Source organism: Lissotriton vulgaris, chromosome 5, assembly GCF_964263255.1.
Source record: "Lissotriton vulgaris chromosome 5, aLisVul1.2, whole genome shotgun sequence".
Classification (NCBI taxonomy): Eukaryota; Metazoa; Chordata; class Amphibia; order Caudata; family Salamandridae; genus Lissotriton; species Lissotriton vulgaris.
Window position 1 is genome coordinate 711,078,474 of NC_141693.1, and position 19,877 is coordinate 711,098,350.

Consider the following 19,877-nt stretch of genomic DNA (forward strand, 5'->3'; position numbering starts at 1 on the left):
CATTTTGTGATGCTGAGGCGCGAGTTAACTTGTAGGCCCTGGGTACACCTATGCCCTGGGTACCTATAGTACACTGTACAGGAACTGATTAGGTGGACCAGTACCAATTGGTAAATGCACCTAAGGTACATGGTTGTCAATTTAGAGAGAAAACAGCTAGGCTGTGGGTCTGATTAGCAGGCCCAGAGCCAGGGAAAGTCGTAAACCAGTGAAGCAAAAAGCAAAAATCGGGGGTGACCATAGGATTTCAGACCCTACTCTCCTACACCGAGTACCTTAGTACCATATGAACAAGTTACTTACCTTCGGTAACGATATATCTGTAAGAAACAGTAGTTAGTATTAGATTCCTTACCTTAGAATATCCCCAGGCGTCAGTCTGGAGCCGGAAACTTTTGCGTAGCAGTACCCCTGCACGTCGGTAGGATTCGTCTGCAGGCGTCCCCTGCGGCTCCGTGCCCGTCGTTGGCGTTGTGCGCCGTGATGACGTCGCTGGAGTATATAGACGACGCCTCCGCGCGCTGACGTCAGTTCTTTGCACACAGTTTTTCCACGCCAGAACACGAAGAGCCATGTGATAACCAACACTGGTGCCATTTGAAACTAGGGCCCTGAAAGGGATGTCCTTGACCCTAGGTATCAGTTCGCAGAACGGGGAGGATGGGTGGGGTGGTAAGGAATCTAATACTAACTACTGTTTCTTACAGATATATTGTTACCGAAGGTAAGTAACTTGTTCATCTGAAAGAAACAGGTTAGTATTAGATTCCTATCCTTAGAATAGATACCCCAGCAATACCAACCCCGGTGGTGGGTCTGCGAACCAATACAATCTTACACGAGAAAGTCCTTGAGGACAGAATGGCCAAAGAAGCCATCCCTCCGGACTTGACTGTCCAGGCAGTAGTGCCTCGCAAAGGTGTGCAGCGAGGCCCACGTAGCCGCCTGGCAAATGTCCTGCAAGGGTACTCCCCGGCCCAGGGCAGTAGTAGCCGCCGTGGCCCGAGTGGAATGGGCCCTCAGCCCAACAGGAGGCTCCTTCCGAGCCAAAGAGTAGCACGCTTTGATGCACAGAACGACCCACCGAGAGATGGTCCGTTTATGCACCGCCCGTCCGTTCTTCGCACCCACGTGGCCAACAAACAGTTGGTTATCCACCCGGAACTGGCGTGTGCGATCCATATAAAATGAAAGCGCAAGTTTTGGGTCCAGACGATGGAGCCGCTCTTCATCCTTTGAAGGATGCGGAGGCGGGAAGAAGGAGGGTAAGGTGATGGACTGCCCGATGTGAAAAGCAGAGACTACTTTGGGCAGGAAAGAAGGTCTAGTTCTCAAAACCACCTTGTCTGGATGAATGGACATGAAAGGAGGTTTGACAGAAAGAGCCTGGAGCTCACTCACTCTCCTGGCAGAGGTGATGGCAACCAGGAAGGCCGTCTTTAAAGTCAGGAGACGGAGAGGACAGGAATGAAGTGGCTCAAAGGGAGTACACATCAAGAAGGTTAGAACCAGGTTCAAGTCCAACTGAGGCATCACAAACGGAACAGGTGGATACATGTGTGTGATGCCCTTCAAGAACCTTGTTACAATAGGGGACTTGAACAAAGAAGGTTGATCAGGCAGCCTCAGAAAGGCCGAAAGGGCAGAAATGTAGCCCTTGATAGTGCCCAGAGCAGAGCCCTGCTGGGCAAGAGAGAGGAGAAAGAGGAGAACCTCGGAAAGAGGGGCAGAAAGAGGGTCCACAGCCTTTGCTGTGCACCATGCCACAAATTTGTTCCACCGGCAGGCGTATACCGACTTTGTGGAGGAACGCCTGGCTGCCAGAATCACATCACAGACTTCAGGAGGCAAGTCAAATGGCCTCAACTGTCGCCGCTCAATCACCACGCATGGAGGTGGAGGCTGGACAGGTTCGGGTGGAGGACCGTCCCCTGCTGCTGCGACAGAAGGTCCTCCTGGAGGGGCAGGCGGATCGGGGGACCGACTGACATGCTGAGTAGCTCGGGATACCAGTACCTTCGAGCCCAGTCCGGAGCCACAAGGATGACTTGGGCCCGGTCGCGCCTGATCTTCTTCAGCACTCTGGGCAGAAGTGGTATAGGCGGAAAGGCGTATAACAGACCGCAACTCCACTCGCGCCGAAAGGCGTCGCCGTGCGAGTGCCGTCTTGGAAACTCCAACACGCAGAACTGATGACATTGCGCGTTCTCTTCTGTGGCGAATAGATCTAACCAAGGATCTCCCGATTGCAGAAAGAGGCCTTGCACCACATCCGAGTTCAGACGCCATTCGTGATCCATCGAGCACCGACCGCGGAGTTCGTCCGCCCTGGTGTTCAGAGAGCCTGCCAGGTGTTGAACCACCAGGGTCACATCCTGATGTTCCAGCCACTGCCAGAGGCGCAGAGCCTCTTGGCAAAGGGTCCACGACCCCACCCCGCCCTGTTTGTTGCAGTACCACATGGCGGTGGTGTTGTCTGTGAACACCTGCACTACACTCCCGCTGACAAAGGGGAGGAATGCCTTCAGTGCCAGACGAATCGCCCGTAGCTCCAACAAATTTATATGGAGCCGGGACTCCGCCGGAGACCAGATGCCTCTGATCTCTGCCTCTCCCAAGTGGCCTCCCCAGCCCTGGAGGGACGCGTCAGTCACAACAACGTGCTCCGGTTGGGGAAGGGAGAGGGATCTGCCTCTGACCCAATCGCGGTCCGTAAGCCACCACTGCAGTTGTCTCGCTGTGCCCTCCGAAATCAAGACGTGGTCGGACAAGTTGCCCTGACGCTGGGCCCACTGAAACTTCAGGTCCCACTGCAGAGCCTGCATCCGCCACCGGGCGTGATGCACCAGAAGGATGCAGGAAGCCATCAGCCCCAGCAGCCGCAGCGTCAACCTGACCGAAACCCGGGATAACGGCTGGAAGATGGGAATCAAAGCCTGTATATCCTGGACTCGCCGTTCCGAAGGATAAACCCGAAACTGCGCCGAGTCGAGAACCGCTCCGATGAAAAGGAGCTTTTGAGAGGGACACAGGTGTGATTTCGGCACATTGATGGAAAACCCCAGCTCGTGCAGGAGGTCTGCCGTCATCTGAAGGTGGTGGACGACTGTCTGGGGCGAGCTCGCCTTCAACAACCAGTCGTCTAGGTAGGGGAAGACTGAAACCCCTAACCTGCGCAGATGGGCTGCGACCACCGCCATCACCTTTGTGAACACCTGTGGGGCGCTGGTAAGGCCGAAGGGAAGAACTATAAACTGAAAGTGCTTGTGGCCTACCGTGAACCGCAGGTAACGCCGGTGGGCCGGCAGGACGGGGATGTGAAAATATGCATTCTGCAAGTCCAACGCTACCATCCAGTCTTGCGGGTCTAGAGCAGTCAAGACCTGAGCCAAGGTCAGCATCTTGAACTTCTCCTTCCGGAGGAAGCCGTTGACGTTCCTTAAGTCCAAGATAGGACGTAGGCCCCCTTTGTCCTTCTTGGGTACCAGGAAGTAGTGGGAATAGCAACCATGCCCTACTTCTGGCCCAGGAACGCGCTCGATGGCCCCCTTGGCCAAGAGGGCCGGAACTTCCTCCTGCAGAAGTGTCAAGTGGTCCCCCGACACACGGTGGTTCTGCGGTGGCATGGCTGGAGGAGTGGTCTCGAAGGGGAGGGAGTAGCCCCTTCGGACGATCTGCAGCACCCACCTGTCCGAGGTGATGGTGCGCCAGTGGGAGTGGTGATGGCGAACCCTGCCACCCACCGGCGTCACATGGGCCTGAAAGCACGGACTAGGAGGACTTTGAGGCGGATGCTGCGGGGGGAGGTGTGGTCTGACCTCGCCGTTGTCCCCGACCGCCTCCACGGCGGTTTCCACGGCCGCCACCGCGTTGATAAGTTTGTTGCGGCGCGTGGCTGGCAGCACGTGTGGGACCGCCCCTTCCCTGGCCACGAAAGGAGCGAAACGAACCCGTTTGCTGGCGCAGGGTCGAGAGACCCAAGGACTTGGCTGTGACCCTGGAGTCCTTGAAGCGCTCCAGCACGTGGTACAGTTTGTCGCCAAACAGGCAACTGCCATCAAACGGCATGTCCATCAAAGCATTCTGGACATCTGTCGAAAAGTTGGCGGATCTCAGCCAGGCGTGGCGACGAATCGCCACCGTCGTGGACATCGCTCTGCCCAGCGAGTCGGTCGTATCAAGACCACACCTGATGGAGTATTTCACTGCGTCTCGGCCTTCAATCATAGCCTTGCCGAGTTTTGCCCGTACCTCCGGTGGGCATTCCGGCAGCAATTCCGCGACCGTATCCCACAGAGAGTGGGTGTAGCGGCCCAAGAGGCATGCGGTGTTGCAAGACCGCAGTCCCAGACTCATGGACGAGAAAACCTTTTTTCCATACTGGTCGTACCTCTTTGATTCCCTGTCGGGCGGGGCTGACGGGAATGCGGTCTGGGAAGTCGAGGCCTGGATCACCAGACTCTCAGGGGTGGGATGGGTGGACAGGAACTTGGGGTCATCCGTACTCGGACGGTGGCGTCTGGCCACGTTCCTATCAACAGGCGAACCTGAAGCGGTCCAGGACCATGTGCCCAAAAGAACGTCAGACAAGGCCTCGTTGAACGGCAGCAGTGGCTCCTGTGGGCATGACTGCGGTTTGAGGACCTCAGTGAGGATGTTCGTCCTCACGGCCGCGACGGGGAGCTCAAGGTTTAAGGCCTTGGCAGCCCTCATCAACACCACTGAATACGCTGCCCCCTCCTCCGAAGCCACGGTAGGAGGCGAGACAAAGCCAGGGTTAGGGGATTCATCTAGACCACTGGCGTCACCCAAGTCACCTGCCCAGTTCACATTGAACTGACACTCACGTGTCAGAGGGTCCTCAGACCCCTCCCAATCCTCTCCGTAATCTACCTCCTCATCATATTCGGGATCAACATAGTAGACCGGCTCCTCGGGGTTCACAAGCCCCATCGGCGTCGGACTCTGCGTCGGGCGACGCCGGTTCGGCTCCGTGACCGGAGTTGGAGAGGGTATGGGGGCAGCGCCGTTCGGGGGACCGGCGTCGGGGGCAGCCCCGATGGAATCGGCGCCGGAGAGGTCGGCTGGCCAGCCGGCGTCGATCCTGAAGGCCCCTGCGGCGCCGGGACAGGAGCCGTCGGCGGCACCGGGGCCGGAGCACCCGGCGGCGTCGAGGCAGGAGCACAGGGCAGGGGCACAGGGCCCGAAGGCGCCGTAGGCCCCGTCGGAGGAGATAGCTTCCTCATGGCCATGAGGAACTCCTCTATCTCCTCGGCTCCTCGGGCGTCACGCCTTGCCCAGGGACCGTAGGGTATGGAGCAGGCCGCGCCGGCGGCTCATGCGGAGCCGCGGGGGTGGGGCCACCCGAACCCCCGGCCGCATCATCGCGTGAGCGTCGGGGGTACGATGACGACGCCCCGACGTCTTGTGTTTCCTACCTGAGGAACCAGAGGAATGGTGAGGACTCCCCGAGCGTTCGTGACGGCTCCGCGACCGCTCCCTCGACCTCCGGCCGGACCGGGACCTCTCTCGACGCGGGACCGACACCCGCATCTCGAGTAGCTTGCGGGACCGCTCCCGCCTAGCTTTATTCGTCAAGGCCTGGCAATCGACACAGGCGTCCACGTCGTGGTCGGGGCCCAGGCACCGGAGGCAGAGTCGGTGATAGTCCGTGACCGACATCGTGCGGTCGCAGTCATCACAGTTCTTAAAACCAGGCATCCTACCGGCACCGTAAGAAGAATCAAAAGATCAAAAAACTTTGGTCAAAGACCGGAGGACTGCTCTTCTGGGATCTGCTCTAACTGGCGGGAAAAAAGAAGAACTGACGTCAACGCGCGGAGGCGGCGTCTATAAACTCCAGCGACGTCATCACGGCGCACAACGCCAACGACGGACGCAGAGCCGCAGGGGACGCCTGCAGACGACGCCTACCGACGCACAGGGGTACTGCTACGCAAAAGTTTCCGGATCCAGACCGACGCCTGGGGATATTCTAAGGTAAGGAATCTAATACTAACCTGTTTCTTTCAGATACTAGGGATTTAGAAGGGTACACCAGTAGCCAATTAGGAAGGTACCAAGTACTTACCACAGTTACATTTAGAGAGAAAGCACAGTGACTGGTGTCCTGGTGAGCAGGATCCCAGTCAGACTAGTCAGAAAACAGCACAAAACCTGCAAAAAGTGGGGTTCACCATAGAAGCAGATCCTACTTTCCTACAGAAAGGTTTGAGGGAGCAGAAGATATTTATCTTTTCTACAATGGGAATTAAAGTAATGGTGTAGGAAAACACCCCTTTTGGCATGGTTACCCCCCACTTTTTGCCTGATTCTGATACATCTTTGAATGTATGTGCACTGGGTTCCAGCTAATCCGGTTACCAGTGCCTGTGTTCTTTCCCGAAACAGTACCTTTGTTTCTACAACTGGCACACCTCTGGCCCCATACAAGTCCCTTGTATAAGGCACCAGTGGTACCAAGGGCACTGATACCAGAGAGGGTCTCTATGTGCTGCAGCATTTATTATGCCACCCTAAGAGACCCCAAATACATGCACACTGCCACCACAGCCTGTGTGTTTTGGTGCAGATAAAAGTGAAGCGTTGACTTGGGCACACATCCCTGTGTTCTAGGTCTACCATCCCTGCAAGATGCATAGGTAAGTTACCCTTACAAGAGGCCTTTGCGTCCTACGGCAGGGTGCACTATACCTCTTGTGAGGGTATAACTGTAAGACTAGATATACCCCTGTTGTGTCTAAGTCCATTCTTAGACATTATAATTGCGAAGTTAAGCCATTCCACAGCATCATGATGGCTTCAGCAAATCCAGAGATGTTTGGTATCAAACAACTCAGATTAATGAGCCCACACTGATGCCACTGTGGGATTCATTACGAAATTGACATAGAGAGCACCTTAAAGGTGCCCTTGTGAAAACTACCAAATCACTAGTGTGTGCCTGACTGGTCTGCACCTTCCTGTCACCTGTAGACATGTTTCTCACCCCCTGAGATTGGAGCCTTGTGCTCTCGTGGGTCATAAACACAGCCCTCTCTGGGTGAAGGTGCTTCACACCTATCCCCAATCAGGAACAGTATTGAAGGGTGGCGAACTTCAAAGGCTTCCCTTACTTTATTATGCTGACCAGGACCTCTCCAACTAGTGGTGATGTGCGCCCCCTGACCAAGCCCTACTTTTGGCGGCAAAGTCAGTGGGAAAATTACTAATCAGGAGAGATGTGTCCCCTCTCAGCCAGGGCAACCAATAAGGTGTTTTGAGCTTAAGTAACACCCTCCTTTGAGAGTCGTCAATATTGTTTTGGAGGATTCCATCCTCCCCAAGGAGAATGGTCATACAAAGGGTGTAGTCACCCTAAAGTTAAGAAGCCTATTGGCTACTACCTTCTAGTCCCTATATCAACCCTAAATTGAGTATTTAGGGCACCACTGACCATTAATCCTCTGTTCCATACACCTTACGGAGAAATAGGATACCCCAGGGCTATCCAGCATATGAAGACTGAAAACACACTCTGACTTGGCCCCAGCCATACCAGCCTGTCTTCAGCCCTCGAAAATCCTGCGAAAACCGACAACTAATCCTAAAGCCCAGAACCCTCCAAAAACCTTTGGAAGGACTGCTGCCTCCAGAAAAAGACCAGAACTCCCGAGAAAGGTGGCACTGTTCCAACAAGAAACTCCAAGAAATGCCTCAGAGTCCTGCGGCACTGCAAAACCCTGCTTCCGGATTCCACACTGCACCCGATGCCTCAGGTCCAAGTCAAAGTGGCCTACCGGTCCAGCAAGGTTGCCCGGCGATCAAAAGCCAGAGTCCACCATTGGCTGACCCCTCATGGACTCCATGCCGACGCCGCAGCCTCAACACAAAGGACCCACCTCCCTAAACGCGATCAGCTTCGGTAAGGCTTTCCTGACGTCAGAGGATATCACTGCGCAGGCAGCAGCCAAGCTTCAGGAAGCTCAACAGACGGTGCCCCGGTGTCCCTCAACATCCCAACTTACCTCCACAGTCAACAGTTTCCTTCATCCCGCTTCCTGGTCTGCAGCCTTTGTTTGGAACCACACCCCCCCTCCACATTGACCCCCCTCCCATTGATTTGTACTGGGCACCCAACACTGTGTTGGCACTTTGCACCCGGCCATCTCAATGGTGCTGAGGGTGGATGTTTGGTGCTGCCTCGTGGCACTCCCACTGCTGGTCTCAACCCCTGAAGATTGATCTCCAACTCCGCTTTACTTACCTGTAATTTGCATGACTTCAAGTGCCCCCTTAGTCTATATTGGTTAGCATTGGGCACCTGATTCCAAATTTAACCTCTGCACTCGGACGCCCCAGTGTCGTAGGCGGGGCAGCCTTGGCGCTCACTTGAACCTTGTACTGTGCTGGCCTAAAACCCTGGAGACTGAGATTGTAAATTAAATACTTACCTGTGAAACTGCATTCTTGTTTTCCTGTGACCGGTTTCGGAGTAACCCCCTCACCAGCCAGGATAACATTGCTAAAATTGCAACAAGTACACATTTTTCTGCACTGCAAAGTATTGCTCTTTCTGGAACTACTCCTACCTTGGTGAACTGAAGTCTTGCATTAAGTATCATTTTCTGCCTCGAAAAGTATTGTCAATTTGAAAACTGCACTTTCCTGCAACTAAATTTCCTTGGTTCTAGTTATAAAATGAATGTAATATTTTAACAAACCATCTGTCTCAGATTCAGTTATTGAGTGTGTGTAATCCTTTGTTGCCTGTGTGTGTACAACAAAGGCCTAGCACTGCACTCCAATAAGCCCAACTGCTCCCCACACTGTCACAAAAGAGAGCAAAAGTATTTTCTACTTGAGCCACTGTAAAGCCTCTGGGGATCCACGGGTCTCTGTGCACACTATATTTCACTTTGGTATGTTATACACAGAGCCAGCTTCCTACAAACGGGTCACAGAACTTCCAACAGATGGAAGAAAGACAATCTAATAATGGAGCTGGTGTACATGTGCATTCACATACACCTTGTATTTGAAATAGGGGGAGGCAAAATATTCCGTTTAGCCCACAAAACTGGGGAAATTTGGCCACTCTGCGTTACTGGACTGAGTTCTGGACAAATTCCGCCAATTGCATGTGGCTGAATTTTTCTGCCAAAAGCCTCTGAAGCATGCAAGCTGGGGAGGAAGACCTTGCAACCTGGATTGTGATTTTCTAACGTGGTCAGTCACTGGCGGTCAGAGGGCTGACATTCAAGTAGATTTGTTGTGGCTCAAGTAGAATTTCTACTCGAGCAACAGCAAAATCAATTTGAATGGCCATGCCTCTCTTGCACAAGGCATGGTGCAGTTTGAGTTGATTATAAGTGTTGCTCGCACTACTGGTACTACATTGCAGCGAGCACCGCATATTTTCTCCCATTGGCAGAATTCTGCTCAATCTCAATGAGTGTTCCTGCCACTCTGCAGAATTCCGCTGAGGGAAATTCCACAAGTTCCACCCACCCCTAATTTGAAATAGTTCTTCAAAGAAAAGCAAGTTGCAACAGTTCAAACCCAACACAAGATGACATAAGTATGCAGAGCAGGAATATCCACAGCCACACATGCAACATGTTTATTAAAAACTGCATTACTACAAAAGGTAAAACCAGCTTAAACGATTCAATGGCCAACTAATATGTTTACAATTTTAAATAGATAACAATAAATAAACTTGTAGAGCTTGCAAAGAAAAAAAAAGGCAATTCAAAAAAGTACTTACTAATGCTAGATTCGCTGCTTGGGTCACAAACGTCCACACTGGGTTTTGCTGTCTCCTCCTGCTGTTCTATGTTGTTCAAAACCTTAGATTGGCAATGTGTTTCTATGCTATTAATTACAGTAAGTAGTGCTTCAAGTGAATGCAGGTGCGTAGTATACAAGTGGCCTGAAACGGGGAACGCATTCTAGAAGGTAAAGCACAGAAAATGGGAAATGAAGTACAGCTGCAGGCTTTAAATCGCTCAAGTGAACTGAACAGTAATTTACTTTTAATGTACTGTAAGGTTGATCAAATATGGAAATCAGTTCTGATTGCCAATCTTTTTGCACATAGGACAACATAATATTAGTAATGAGAATATCAAAAACACCCACATACTAAGATGGTGCAGTCAAAATCCTGGCTAACTGAAAGTTGTTGTTAAAAGTAATGCCAAAGTTGCTTATCTTCGGTAATGATATAGCTGTAAGAAACATTAGTCAGTTATAGATTCCTTACCTTAGAATGACCTCAAGGCGTCAGACTGGATCCGGAAAGATTTTTCATCAGCAGTAACTCTGCGCCTCTGAAGGTGGCATTGGTCAGCTCCGCGTTCGTTGTCGTGATCTCCAAGATGACGTCATAAAAATTACTTAGGCGCTGCCTTCGCGCGCTGACGTCAGTTCTGTACACGACTTTCCGCGGCAGAAACGCAGAGCCATGCAAGGCACTGACCAATGGTGCACAAAACTAGGGCCATGAAAGGACATCCTTAACCCTAGGAATCAGTTTGCAGAACAGGGTGGATGGGTGGGGCGGTAAGGAATCTATAACTAATGTTTCTTACAGATATATTGTTACCAAAGGTAAGTAACTTGTGCATCTGAAAGAAACACGTTGGATATAGATTCCTTACCTTAGAATAGATACTCCACCAATACCAACCCCGGTGGTGGGTCTGCGAATCAAGTTCACACCAGAAAGTCCTGGAGAACAGAACGGCAAAAGTAGCCATCTCTCCGTAGATGGCTCTCCAGGCAGCAGTGTTTTGTGAACGTGTGCAGCGATGCCCACGTAGCCACCTGACAGATGTCATTTAGAGGCACTCCTCTTCCCAAGGTAGTAGTGGCTGCCATCAATCTGGTGGAGTGAGGGCGCAGCCCGACCAGAGGCTCCTTTTTAGCCAGAGAGTTACAAGCCTTAAAACACAACTTATCGAGAAATGGTGTTTGTGTACGGCCTGACCCTTCTTTGCACCCAAGTAGCCAAGAAAAAGTTGATCATCCACCCGGAATTGTTATGTTCAATCCAGATAGAAGGAGAGCGCACGCTTTGTGTTCAAACAGTGGAGCCTCACTTCCTTTGAAGGATGCGGAGGCGGAAAGAAGGTCGGCAAAGTAATGGTCTGTCCGATGTGGAAGGCAGTGACCACCTTAGGAAGAAAATGTACTGTAGTTCCTATATTCCCAATAGGCTCTGCGCATTGGAATAATATATCCTATAGATATGAAGTAGGACTGAGGTCAACTAGGTCTCTATCGAATATATTAAACTTAATTAAGTGTGCCGACTAGCTCAGAGGTCAATAGAAACTTTCTCGAATAAACAAGAAGGTATTCGTTTCTGACAACCGCATAAACATGACAACTTTGTTTCTCTAGGACTACAACAAATACCTTTTGAGTCGTGGAAACAATAGATAAGTATCTCACTCAGTCAATCGTGCATGCTTCGTTTCTACACAGAGTGCACAGAATTTGAGAGACAGGCATTTCAATAAAAAGGGGTTCATTGAAGTCTTCATTCTCATGCAAGAGAGGTGAACTGCTACAATCGTAAAACAGGCGGCAAAGTATAATGGAAACAGAAATAATACTGTAACAGCATTGTATGGTTTCTAAGACATATAAAATATATACATAAGTACACAGGCTAAAATACTCAACTGGTGCTTCTAAATACGCCGACCCCAAGTGTACCTAACCTAGGTCTAGTACAAGGGAGGAAGTAAGTATTGTCTTTTTAGCATAGGTTTAGTTTGCCAAGAATCAACCAAAGCTTTCTCTAGGTTTCTAATCAGCTCCGTACCTTAGAATGAAGGAGGTCTAGTATCTCGATTCCGGGACTCGATTTCCCAACACCCCGCAAGGGGAGTCGGAAACACTGGAGCTGGATTTCTCAGCTGAGTAGGGCATCGTCCAAATCAGTGCGTGAGCTGGAGAGTCGGCTTCCTTCGGCACTTGCTGTAGCGAGCTGCGTCGGGCAAGTAGAATGTCGAACTGCTCTGAACCACCGTGCTTTGCCATAGCAAGTGAAGGTATATTTATACCTTGAAGGTGTTTAGTAAAGCCATGTTTGACGTTAAGTCGGGCATATGAACGTCATGAAATTAACCCATAGGGAATAGTTGTTCATTGTAAAACTAACGGAGTTCTTGGAGAAATCTATATTCAAGCAAGGGGAAGTCCCTAAAGGCTTAAGCTGGTTTTCCAAGAAATCTTTTTGACGTTTGGTGAACGGATGGAAGTAGCCATGCCTGTATTTGGAATGCTAGGCTATGCTTAAATAAGGGCTTGATTTCTATGCCTATCTAAGGGCAATGCGAATTGTACCTATATAAGGGCATGAATCGGGAAAAATCCATTCGGAACCTAAAATGGTATACAACAAAAGGATGGACAGGTCCTGAGAACCACCTTGTTCGGATGAACAGACAAGAATGGAGGTTTGGAAGAAAGAGCCTGGAGCTCACTCACTCGTCTAGCAGAAGTGATGGCTACCAGAAAAGCAGTTTTAACAGTTAAGAGACATAGAGGACAGTAATGAAGCAGCTCAATGGGAGCGCACATTAAATAAATTAGCACAAGATTCAAGTTCCACTGAGGCATAACGAATGGTATTGGCGGAAAAGGATGTGTTAAGACTTTCAAGAAACGGTTAACTACCGGGAACTTGAAAAGAGAAGGTTGATCTGGCAGCCAAAGGAAGGCAGAGATGGCAAAAAGGTAGCTCTTGATAGTGCCAAGACCAGAGCCCTGCTGGCCTAAAGAGAGAAGAAACAAGAGTACTTCAGGCAGAGGGAAGGGGATCCTCAGCCTTTGCTGTGCACCATGCCACAAATGTGTTCCACGTGCAGGCGTATACGGTCTTTGTGGAGGGATGCCTGGCTGCCAAGATTACGTCACAAATTTCAGGAGGCAGGTCGAAAGACGTCAACTGCTGCTGCTCAATCTCCACGCAAGGAGGTGGAGAATGGACAGGTTCGGGTTGAGGACCGTTTCCTGCTGCTGCGACAGTAGATCCTCCCAAAGAGAGTCGGATCAGAGGATCGATAGCCAGCATCTAGGGATACCAGCCTCTTCGTGCCCAATCCAGAGCCACAAGAATGACTTGGCCCGGTCGCACCTGATCTTCAGCACTCTGGGCAGAAGTGGTTTAGGCGGAAAGGCATACAACAGACGGCAACTCCACTTGCGACGAAAAGCGTTGCCCAGCGATTGCCGCATTAAAAACTCCAACTTGCAGAATTGCTGACATTGCACTTTCTCTTCGGTGGCGAATAGATTTAACCAAGGCTCTACGCACTGTTGAAAGAAACCTTGCACCACCTGCGAGTGATGACGTCATTCGTGATCCATCGTGCACCTGGGGCAGAGTTCATCCGCACTGGATTTCAGAGAACCTGCCAGGCGCTGAAGCACCAAGGAAATGCCTTGATGTTCCAGCCATGTCCAGAGGTGAAGGCCTCCAGATAGACGGTCCACGACCCGACCGCGCCCTGTTTGTTGCAGTACCACATGGTGGTGGTGTTGTCCGTAAACACCTGCACTCCTCTTCCCCAGACAGAGGGAAGGAATGCCTTCAGTGCAAGACGAATCGCCCGAAGCTCCAGAAGGTTGATGTGAAGCCTAGACTCTGCAAGAGATCAGAAGCCCCTGCTCACCACCTCTCTCATGTGGCCATCAAACCACAGAAGGGAGGCATCCGTCACCTGAGTGTGGTCTGGTTGGGGAAGGGAGCAGGATCTGACATTGACCCAATCCTGGCTCTTAAGCCACCACTTCTGTTATTGAGCAGTGCCCTCCGAGTTCTGGATGCAATCTGACCGATTCCCCTGATTCTGCGCTCACTGGAACTTCAGGTCCCACTGCAGAGACAGCATACGCCACCTGGCATGATCGACCAGCAGGATGCAGGAGGCCATGAGGCCCAGCAGCCTCAGGGTCATTCTGACCAATACCCGGGACAGAGGCTGAAAGATCGCAATTAATGCCCAAATATCCCGGACTCGCTGCCTGGGAGGAAAGACCCGAAACTGTGTTGTGTCCAGAACCGCTCAGATGAAGAGGAGCTTCTGAGAGGGAATCAGGTGCAACTTCGGCACATTGATGGAGAAGCCAAGCATATGCAGGAGGTTGGCTGTAGTCTGAAGGTGGGAGACAACGGTCTGTGGTAAATGTAAATGTAAATGTATTGGCATTTATATAGCGCACTACTTACCCGTAGGGTCCCAAGGCGCTTCGACCGCTGCGAAACCCTTCCTGGCTTCCCTGAGAGATGGTCCCTTAATGGGTATCTCCAGGGTGAGACCAGGCATCCCCGGCGGTCTGGTGGGGCCGTTAGTGAAGATGAGGCAAGCTAATGCCCAGAGTTGCCGAGTGTGATCGCTGATCAGAGTGGGCACCGAGGCGAGAGAATTATCGAGTCCGCTGACCCTGGTCCAGAAACCTGCCGCGCCGGGAATCGAACCCTGGTCCCGGGCCGTCCTCTGCTCTCGGGTCTGCCGCCTCTAACCAGTGAGCCACACTACTTCACTGAGCCCACCTTCAACAGCCAGTCCTCGAGATAGGGAAGACTGAAACCCCTGATCTGCGCAGATGAGCTGCGACCTTCGCCATCACTTACATGAACACCCGAGGGGTGATGGTAAGGCCAAAGGGGAGCACAGTGAACTGAAAGTGCTTGTGGCATACCATGAACTGCAGGTAACGCCGGTGGGCCGGCAGAACAGGGATGTGAAAATAAGCATCCTGCAAGTCCAACACTACCATCCAGTCTTGCGGGTCGAGGGCAGACAAGACCTGAGCAAGCGTCAACATTTTGAACTTCTCATTCCGGAGAAAGCGTTTGACGTCCCTGAGGTCCAAGATAGGACACACGCCAAGATACAACGCAGGCCCATGTCCTTCTTGGAGCCCAGAAATTAGTGGGTACAACAACCACAACATACTTCTGGGACAAGAAAGAGCATGGTTGCTCCCTTGGAGAAGAGAGCCGTAACTTACTGCTGGAGAAGGGCCAGATGATGCTCCGACATGCGGTGGTATCGGGGTAGCATGGCCGGAGGGGTAGTCTTGAAGGGGAGGGAGTAGTCCCTTCGGACTATTGCAAAACCCACTTACCCGAAATGATGGTGTGCCAGTGGGGGAGGTGATGGTGAATCCTACCTCCCACTGGCGTTTGCTAGGCCTGAAAGGTCTGACTAGGAGGGTTTGGAGCTGCTGCAGAGGGGGTGTTGGTGGACTGGCCCGCCCGCTGGCCAGCGGGACTTCGCCGGTTGTTTTAACGTCCCTGGATGCGCGACGGTTGGTTAACTTGCTGCGGCCTGTGGCCCTGGGTGGGACTTGGCGGGACACCTCCTCAGTAGCCACGAAAGGGGCAAAAAGCAGACTGCACAGATGGGAGGAGAGGCCCAAGGACTTGGCTGTAGCCCGTGAGTTCTTGAAGCGCTCTAGGGTGTTGTCTGGTTTGTCGTCAAAAAAGCGATGGATATCAAAGGGCATGTCCATCAAGGTGTTCTAGACATCCCCTGAAAAGCCAGTGGACCTCATCAAGGCTTACCGGCGAAGCACTACCGACGTTGAAATTTTGCTGCCCAGAGTCTCGGCAGTGTCCAGCCCACAACGGATCGTAAAATTAGCTGCATCTCTCCCAGTGGCGACAGCCTGGGAGAGCTCTGCCCGGGCAGCCTCCGGAGACTGAGTCAGCACTTGCACCACCGAATCCCACACTGAGTGCGAATAACAGCCCAAGAGACATGCAGTGTTTACAGACCCCAGTCCTAAGCTGGCAGAAGAAAAACATTTCTTGCCAAGATGGTCCAGCTTCTTGGATTCCCTTTCCGGTGGAGAGGTAGGACAAACGTTTTTGGAGGAGGAGGCTTGGCCACCAAGCTCTCCAGGGTGGACTGTTGGGAGAGGAAAGAGGGGTCGCCCGGAGAAGTGCGATGGCGTCGGACTATCATCCTGTCCACGCATGCTGGCCTGGACCACATGCCCAAAAGGACATCAGTGTGGGCCTCATTAAACAGAAGCCGGGGATCCGAAGAGCTCGCCGCCAGTTGAAGTACCTCAGTCAGGAGGCTAGACCTGACCGCCACTGTAGAAAGATCGTGGTTGAGAGCCTCAACCACCCAACGCAAAACCACAGAGTACGGCGCTCCCTCGTCCGTAGCCACAGAAGGAGACAACATGCCAAGGTCGGGTGAAGTATCAAGACCACTGTGATCCCACAGTTTCTCTCTCCAATCCTACTCAGTATCAAGATGGTCAGTTAAAGGGTCACCTGACCCCTCCCAGTCCTCCTCATCTTCCTCTGGGTGCCATTATTGTTGGAAAGGGGTCCCGGGAGTGAACAGGGGAATGAAAACCGGATCCGGCGTTGGATGACGCCGGTCCGGCTCCATGTCCATGTCGGGAAGGAAGCTGGGGTAGACGCCGTCCGGGGGGCCGACCGGCCTCGGGTACAGTAGTGGTGCCGTTGGAAGCGGCGCCGGTGGGGGTTTAATGAGGTCAACCGGCGTCGCTCTGGGTACCCGAAAGGGAGGGGAGCTCAGAGTCGACCCTTCGAGCTCCGCGCGCGGAGCCTTGGGAGCGGCACTACCCGCGCGCTTCTTCCGATAGGCCGACCGATGAGGGGACGGCGAAGAGTGACAATGCTTCTTCGACTTCTTCTTATGCTTCAACTTACCCAACCACAAAGTTTTCGAGCCGGAATGATGGTGGCTCCGGAACCAGTCCCTCGACCTCCATCTCGACCGGGACCTCAAACAGCGCAGAACCGACTGTCGTTGTTCAAGCAGCTTTCTGGATTGCTCCTACAAAGCCTTTGGCGTCAACAACTGACAGTCAGAGCACGACTTGGGGACGTGGTCGCGCTACAGGCAATAGAGGCACATGCGGTGTGGATCAGACACCAACATCAATCGTGTACAGGAACCGCAGGCCTTAAAACCGGGCATCCCTCGTGCACCTGTTCGGAGTCGGAGACTCGAAACAAGATGTCAACAAAAGTCTAGAAAATTCTTAGTCATAAAATGACTGAGGTACCGCTCTTCCCGGATCTGCGCCAGCTGGCGCGGATAAAAAAAAAGTTATGTCAGCGTGCGAGGGCGGCATCTAGGTAGCGGCCGCAACGTCATCCCGGCGATCAAAAACACCGACGACGAACGGGAAGCCGACCGACGCTGCCGACCGACACCACATTCCGACGCGCAGAGGTACTGCTTACGAAAAATCTTTCCGGATCGAGTCTGAAACCAGAGGGAAATTCTAAGGTAAGGAATCTATAACTAACGTGTTTCTTTCAGATTCCTATGCTCAGTGTGGACACTGGCAATCTCCTTGTTCTATGCTGGTAAATAAATGTATTAAGTTGACCAGTACACAAAAGATATCGTAAACACACAACGCTAACATATCTGGAAAAATTATCAACACAATTACAGCTATGTTATTCAATAATTAGCCAATTACATAAAAATCAATTACTGGAGTGGCAAAAATACTGTCAATAAAAGCGAATGGGTATATGTACTACAGCAGAGAAATGAACTTTAAAAGAAGCATTGGAGGGCTTTGCACCAAGTAAATACCTCAAGTATAACTATAGTGCCTTGTCAGATCATTAACTAGGTATTCTTCTGTACACTACTTCACTGCATAGCATTTTAGTGTGGTAGGCCACCTAACCTCCTTTGACGCACAGGTTACTTACCTTCGGTAATGATATATCTGTAAGAAACATTAGTTAGTGTTAGATTCCTTACCTTAGAATTACCCCCAGGCGTCAGACTGGATAAGGAAAGTTTTTTCGTCAGCAGTACCTCTGCGCATTGGTAGGAGTCATCTGCGGCTCCGCGTCCATTGTCGGCGTCAGTTCTGTACATAGCTTTCCGCGCCAGGAACGCAGAGCCATGCAAGAAACCAACACTGGTGCCATTAAACTATGTGACAAAATGCCATCTTTCTAGTATGGTATGCCCTCACTTTTTGCTGAATTGCTGATGTACTTATACCTAGTGTGCCCTGGGCCCCTGCCAACCGTTTGCCCAGGACCTGTGTTCCTTCCTTAAAACTGGGTTGAAGCTTAAACTCAATTGGCATCTCTGGCCACATGTCAGCCCCTAGTAAATGGTACCTTAGGTACCCAGGGCATTGTAACCAGAGAAGACCCCTAAGGGCTGCAGCACTTATTGTGCCACCCTTCAGGGCCCTGCAACCTGACATACACACACACACACACTGCCTTTGCAGGCTGAGTGTCCTGGTGCAGAACTAAACAAAGAGTCGACATGGCACATATCCCTGTGTGCCATGCCCACAAACCCACTGCCCTGGCATACATCAGTCCCCCCTCTAGCTGGGTGCCCTATGCCAGTGATATGGACACAGGTGCATGAGCCCTGTCACCCCTACAGTACCCAGGGCCATTCCTGGGCACTGTAAGTGCAGTGATGCCAGAGTTTATGGTACTGGGAGGTTGTCATTACGAACTCCAAAGCACCATAATGGCTACACTGAAGACTGACAAGTTTGAAATCGAACTTCTCAGCACATTAAACCCACACTGATGCCAGTGTGGGATTTATTGTAAAATGCACTACAGAGCGCATCTTAGAGATGCCCCCTGAAACCTAATCCACGTCTAGCAAGAAAGGCTGCCACACAGCAAACATGTTGCTGGACCCCTCGGTGGAGAGCCCCCGCTCTCCTGGGCCTGTAACAATGCACATCCTTGGCGAGGTGCTAGGTCTCCTACTCCAGGATGGGCAGGGGGAAGATTCTAAGGCATGCCGCCTTTTTGAGCTTCTCCAGGCCACTTGCTGTACTCAGCAACTTGCCCCCCCTGAAACCTAACCCACAATCCACGTCTTGTCTGAAAGGCTGCCTTGGCTGCCACACAGCAGACATGTTGCTGGACCCCTGAGTGGAGAGACCCCGCTCTCCTGGCCCTGCAACAAAGCACATCCTGGTCGAGATGCTAGGTCTCCTACCCCAGGATGGCCAGGGGGAAGTTTCAAAAGCATGCCGCCTTTGTGAGCTTCTCCAGGCCACTTGCTGTACTCAGCAACTTCCCCCCCCACCAGTTCTGACCCCAACTCTGGCGGGAAGACTGGCGGGAAAACCTACGTCAAGAAGGGGGGTGTGCCAGCCTGCGCCAACTCCACCCCTCAGGTGGGAGAGGCGAGGTGAAGCACAAGTCCGGGCTCCGGCCATCTTGAAGATGGGGAGTCCTGCCCGATCAGAGATAGGCTCCTGCCCCCTCCCACAGGATGGGGGTAGTACCTACCTGTAACGCCCCTAAAGTTAGTATTTAGGGGCACCCTGAACCTTCCTTCCTCAGATCCCGATTTCGAAACAAGAAAGAAGACCAAGACGACCACCCGCCATGCAGCTGCTAACCAGAGGACAACACTAACTGACTTGGGGGTTTCGAACTAAGAGCTTGAAGCTCGCTTACCCTCCTTGCCGAGGTAATTGCAACAAGAAAAACAGTCTTACAAGACAGAAGTCTCATGGGACAATTGTGTAAGGGTTCAAAGGGAGAACCCTCCAGGAGGAAAGTCGAAAGGAATCAACTGCCACCGCTCAACCTCCACGCAAAGAGGTGGAGGCTGGACAGGTTCGGGTGGAGGACCATCCCCTGCTGCTGTGACAGAAGATCTTCTTGAAGAGGCAGTCTGATCTGAGGATCGATGCTCATACTGAGTAGCTCAGGATACCAAATTCTTCAAGCCCAGTCCGCGGCCACAAGAATGACATGGGCCTGTTCGCTCTGGATCTTCTTCAGCACTTTAGGTAGAAGTGGTATTGGCGGAAAGGCATACAACAGACCGCAACTCCACTCG

The 19,877-nt window shown here is 51.9% G+C and overlaps 1 protein-coding gene across 6 annotated transcripts in view; it reads right to left on the minus strand.

The window, feature by feature from the left end:
* Positions 1-19,877, minus strand: part of GBF1 (golgi brefeldin A resistant guanine nucleotide exchange factor 1) — a 2,509,897-nt gene that overhangs the window by 1,457,669 nt on the left and 1,032,351 nt on the right. For all 6 annotated transcript variants that reach the window (XM_086922141.1, XM_086922138.1, XM_086922142.1 and 3 more), the window contains exon 15: positions 9,770-9,953. In XM_086922141.1, coding sequence (XP_086778267.1) covers positions 9,770-9,953 — 184 coding nt within the window. The remainder of the gene's footprint in view (positions 1-9,769; positions 9,954-19,877) is intronic.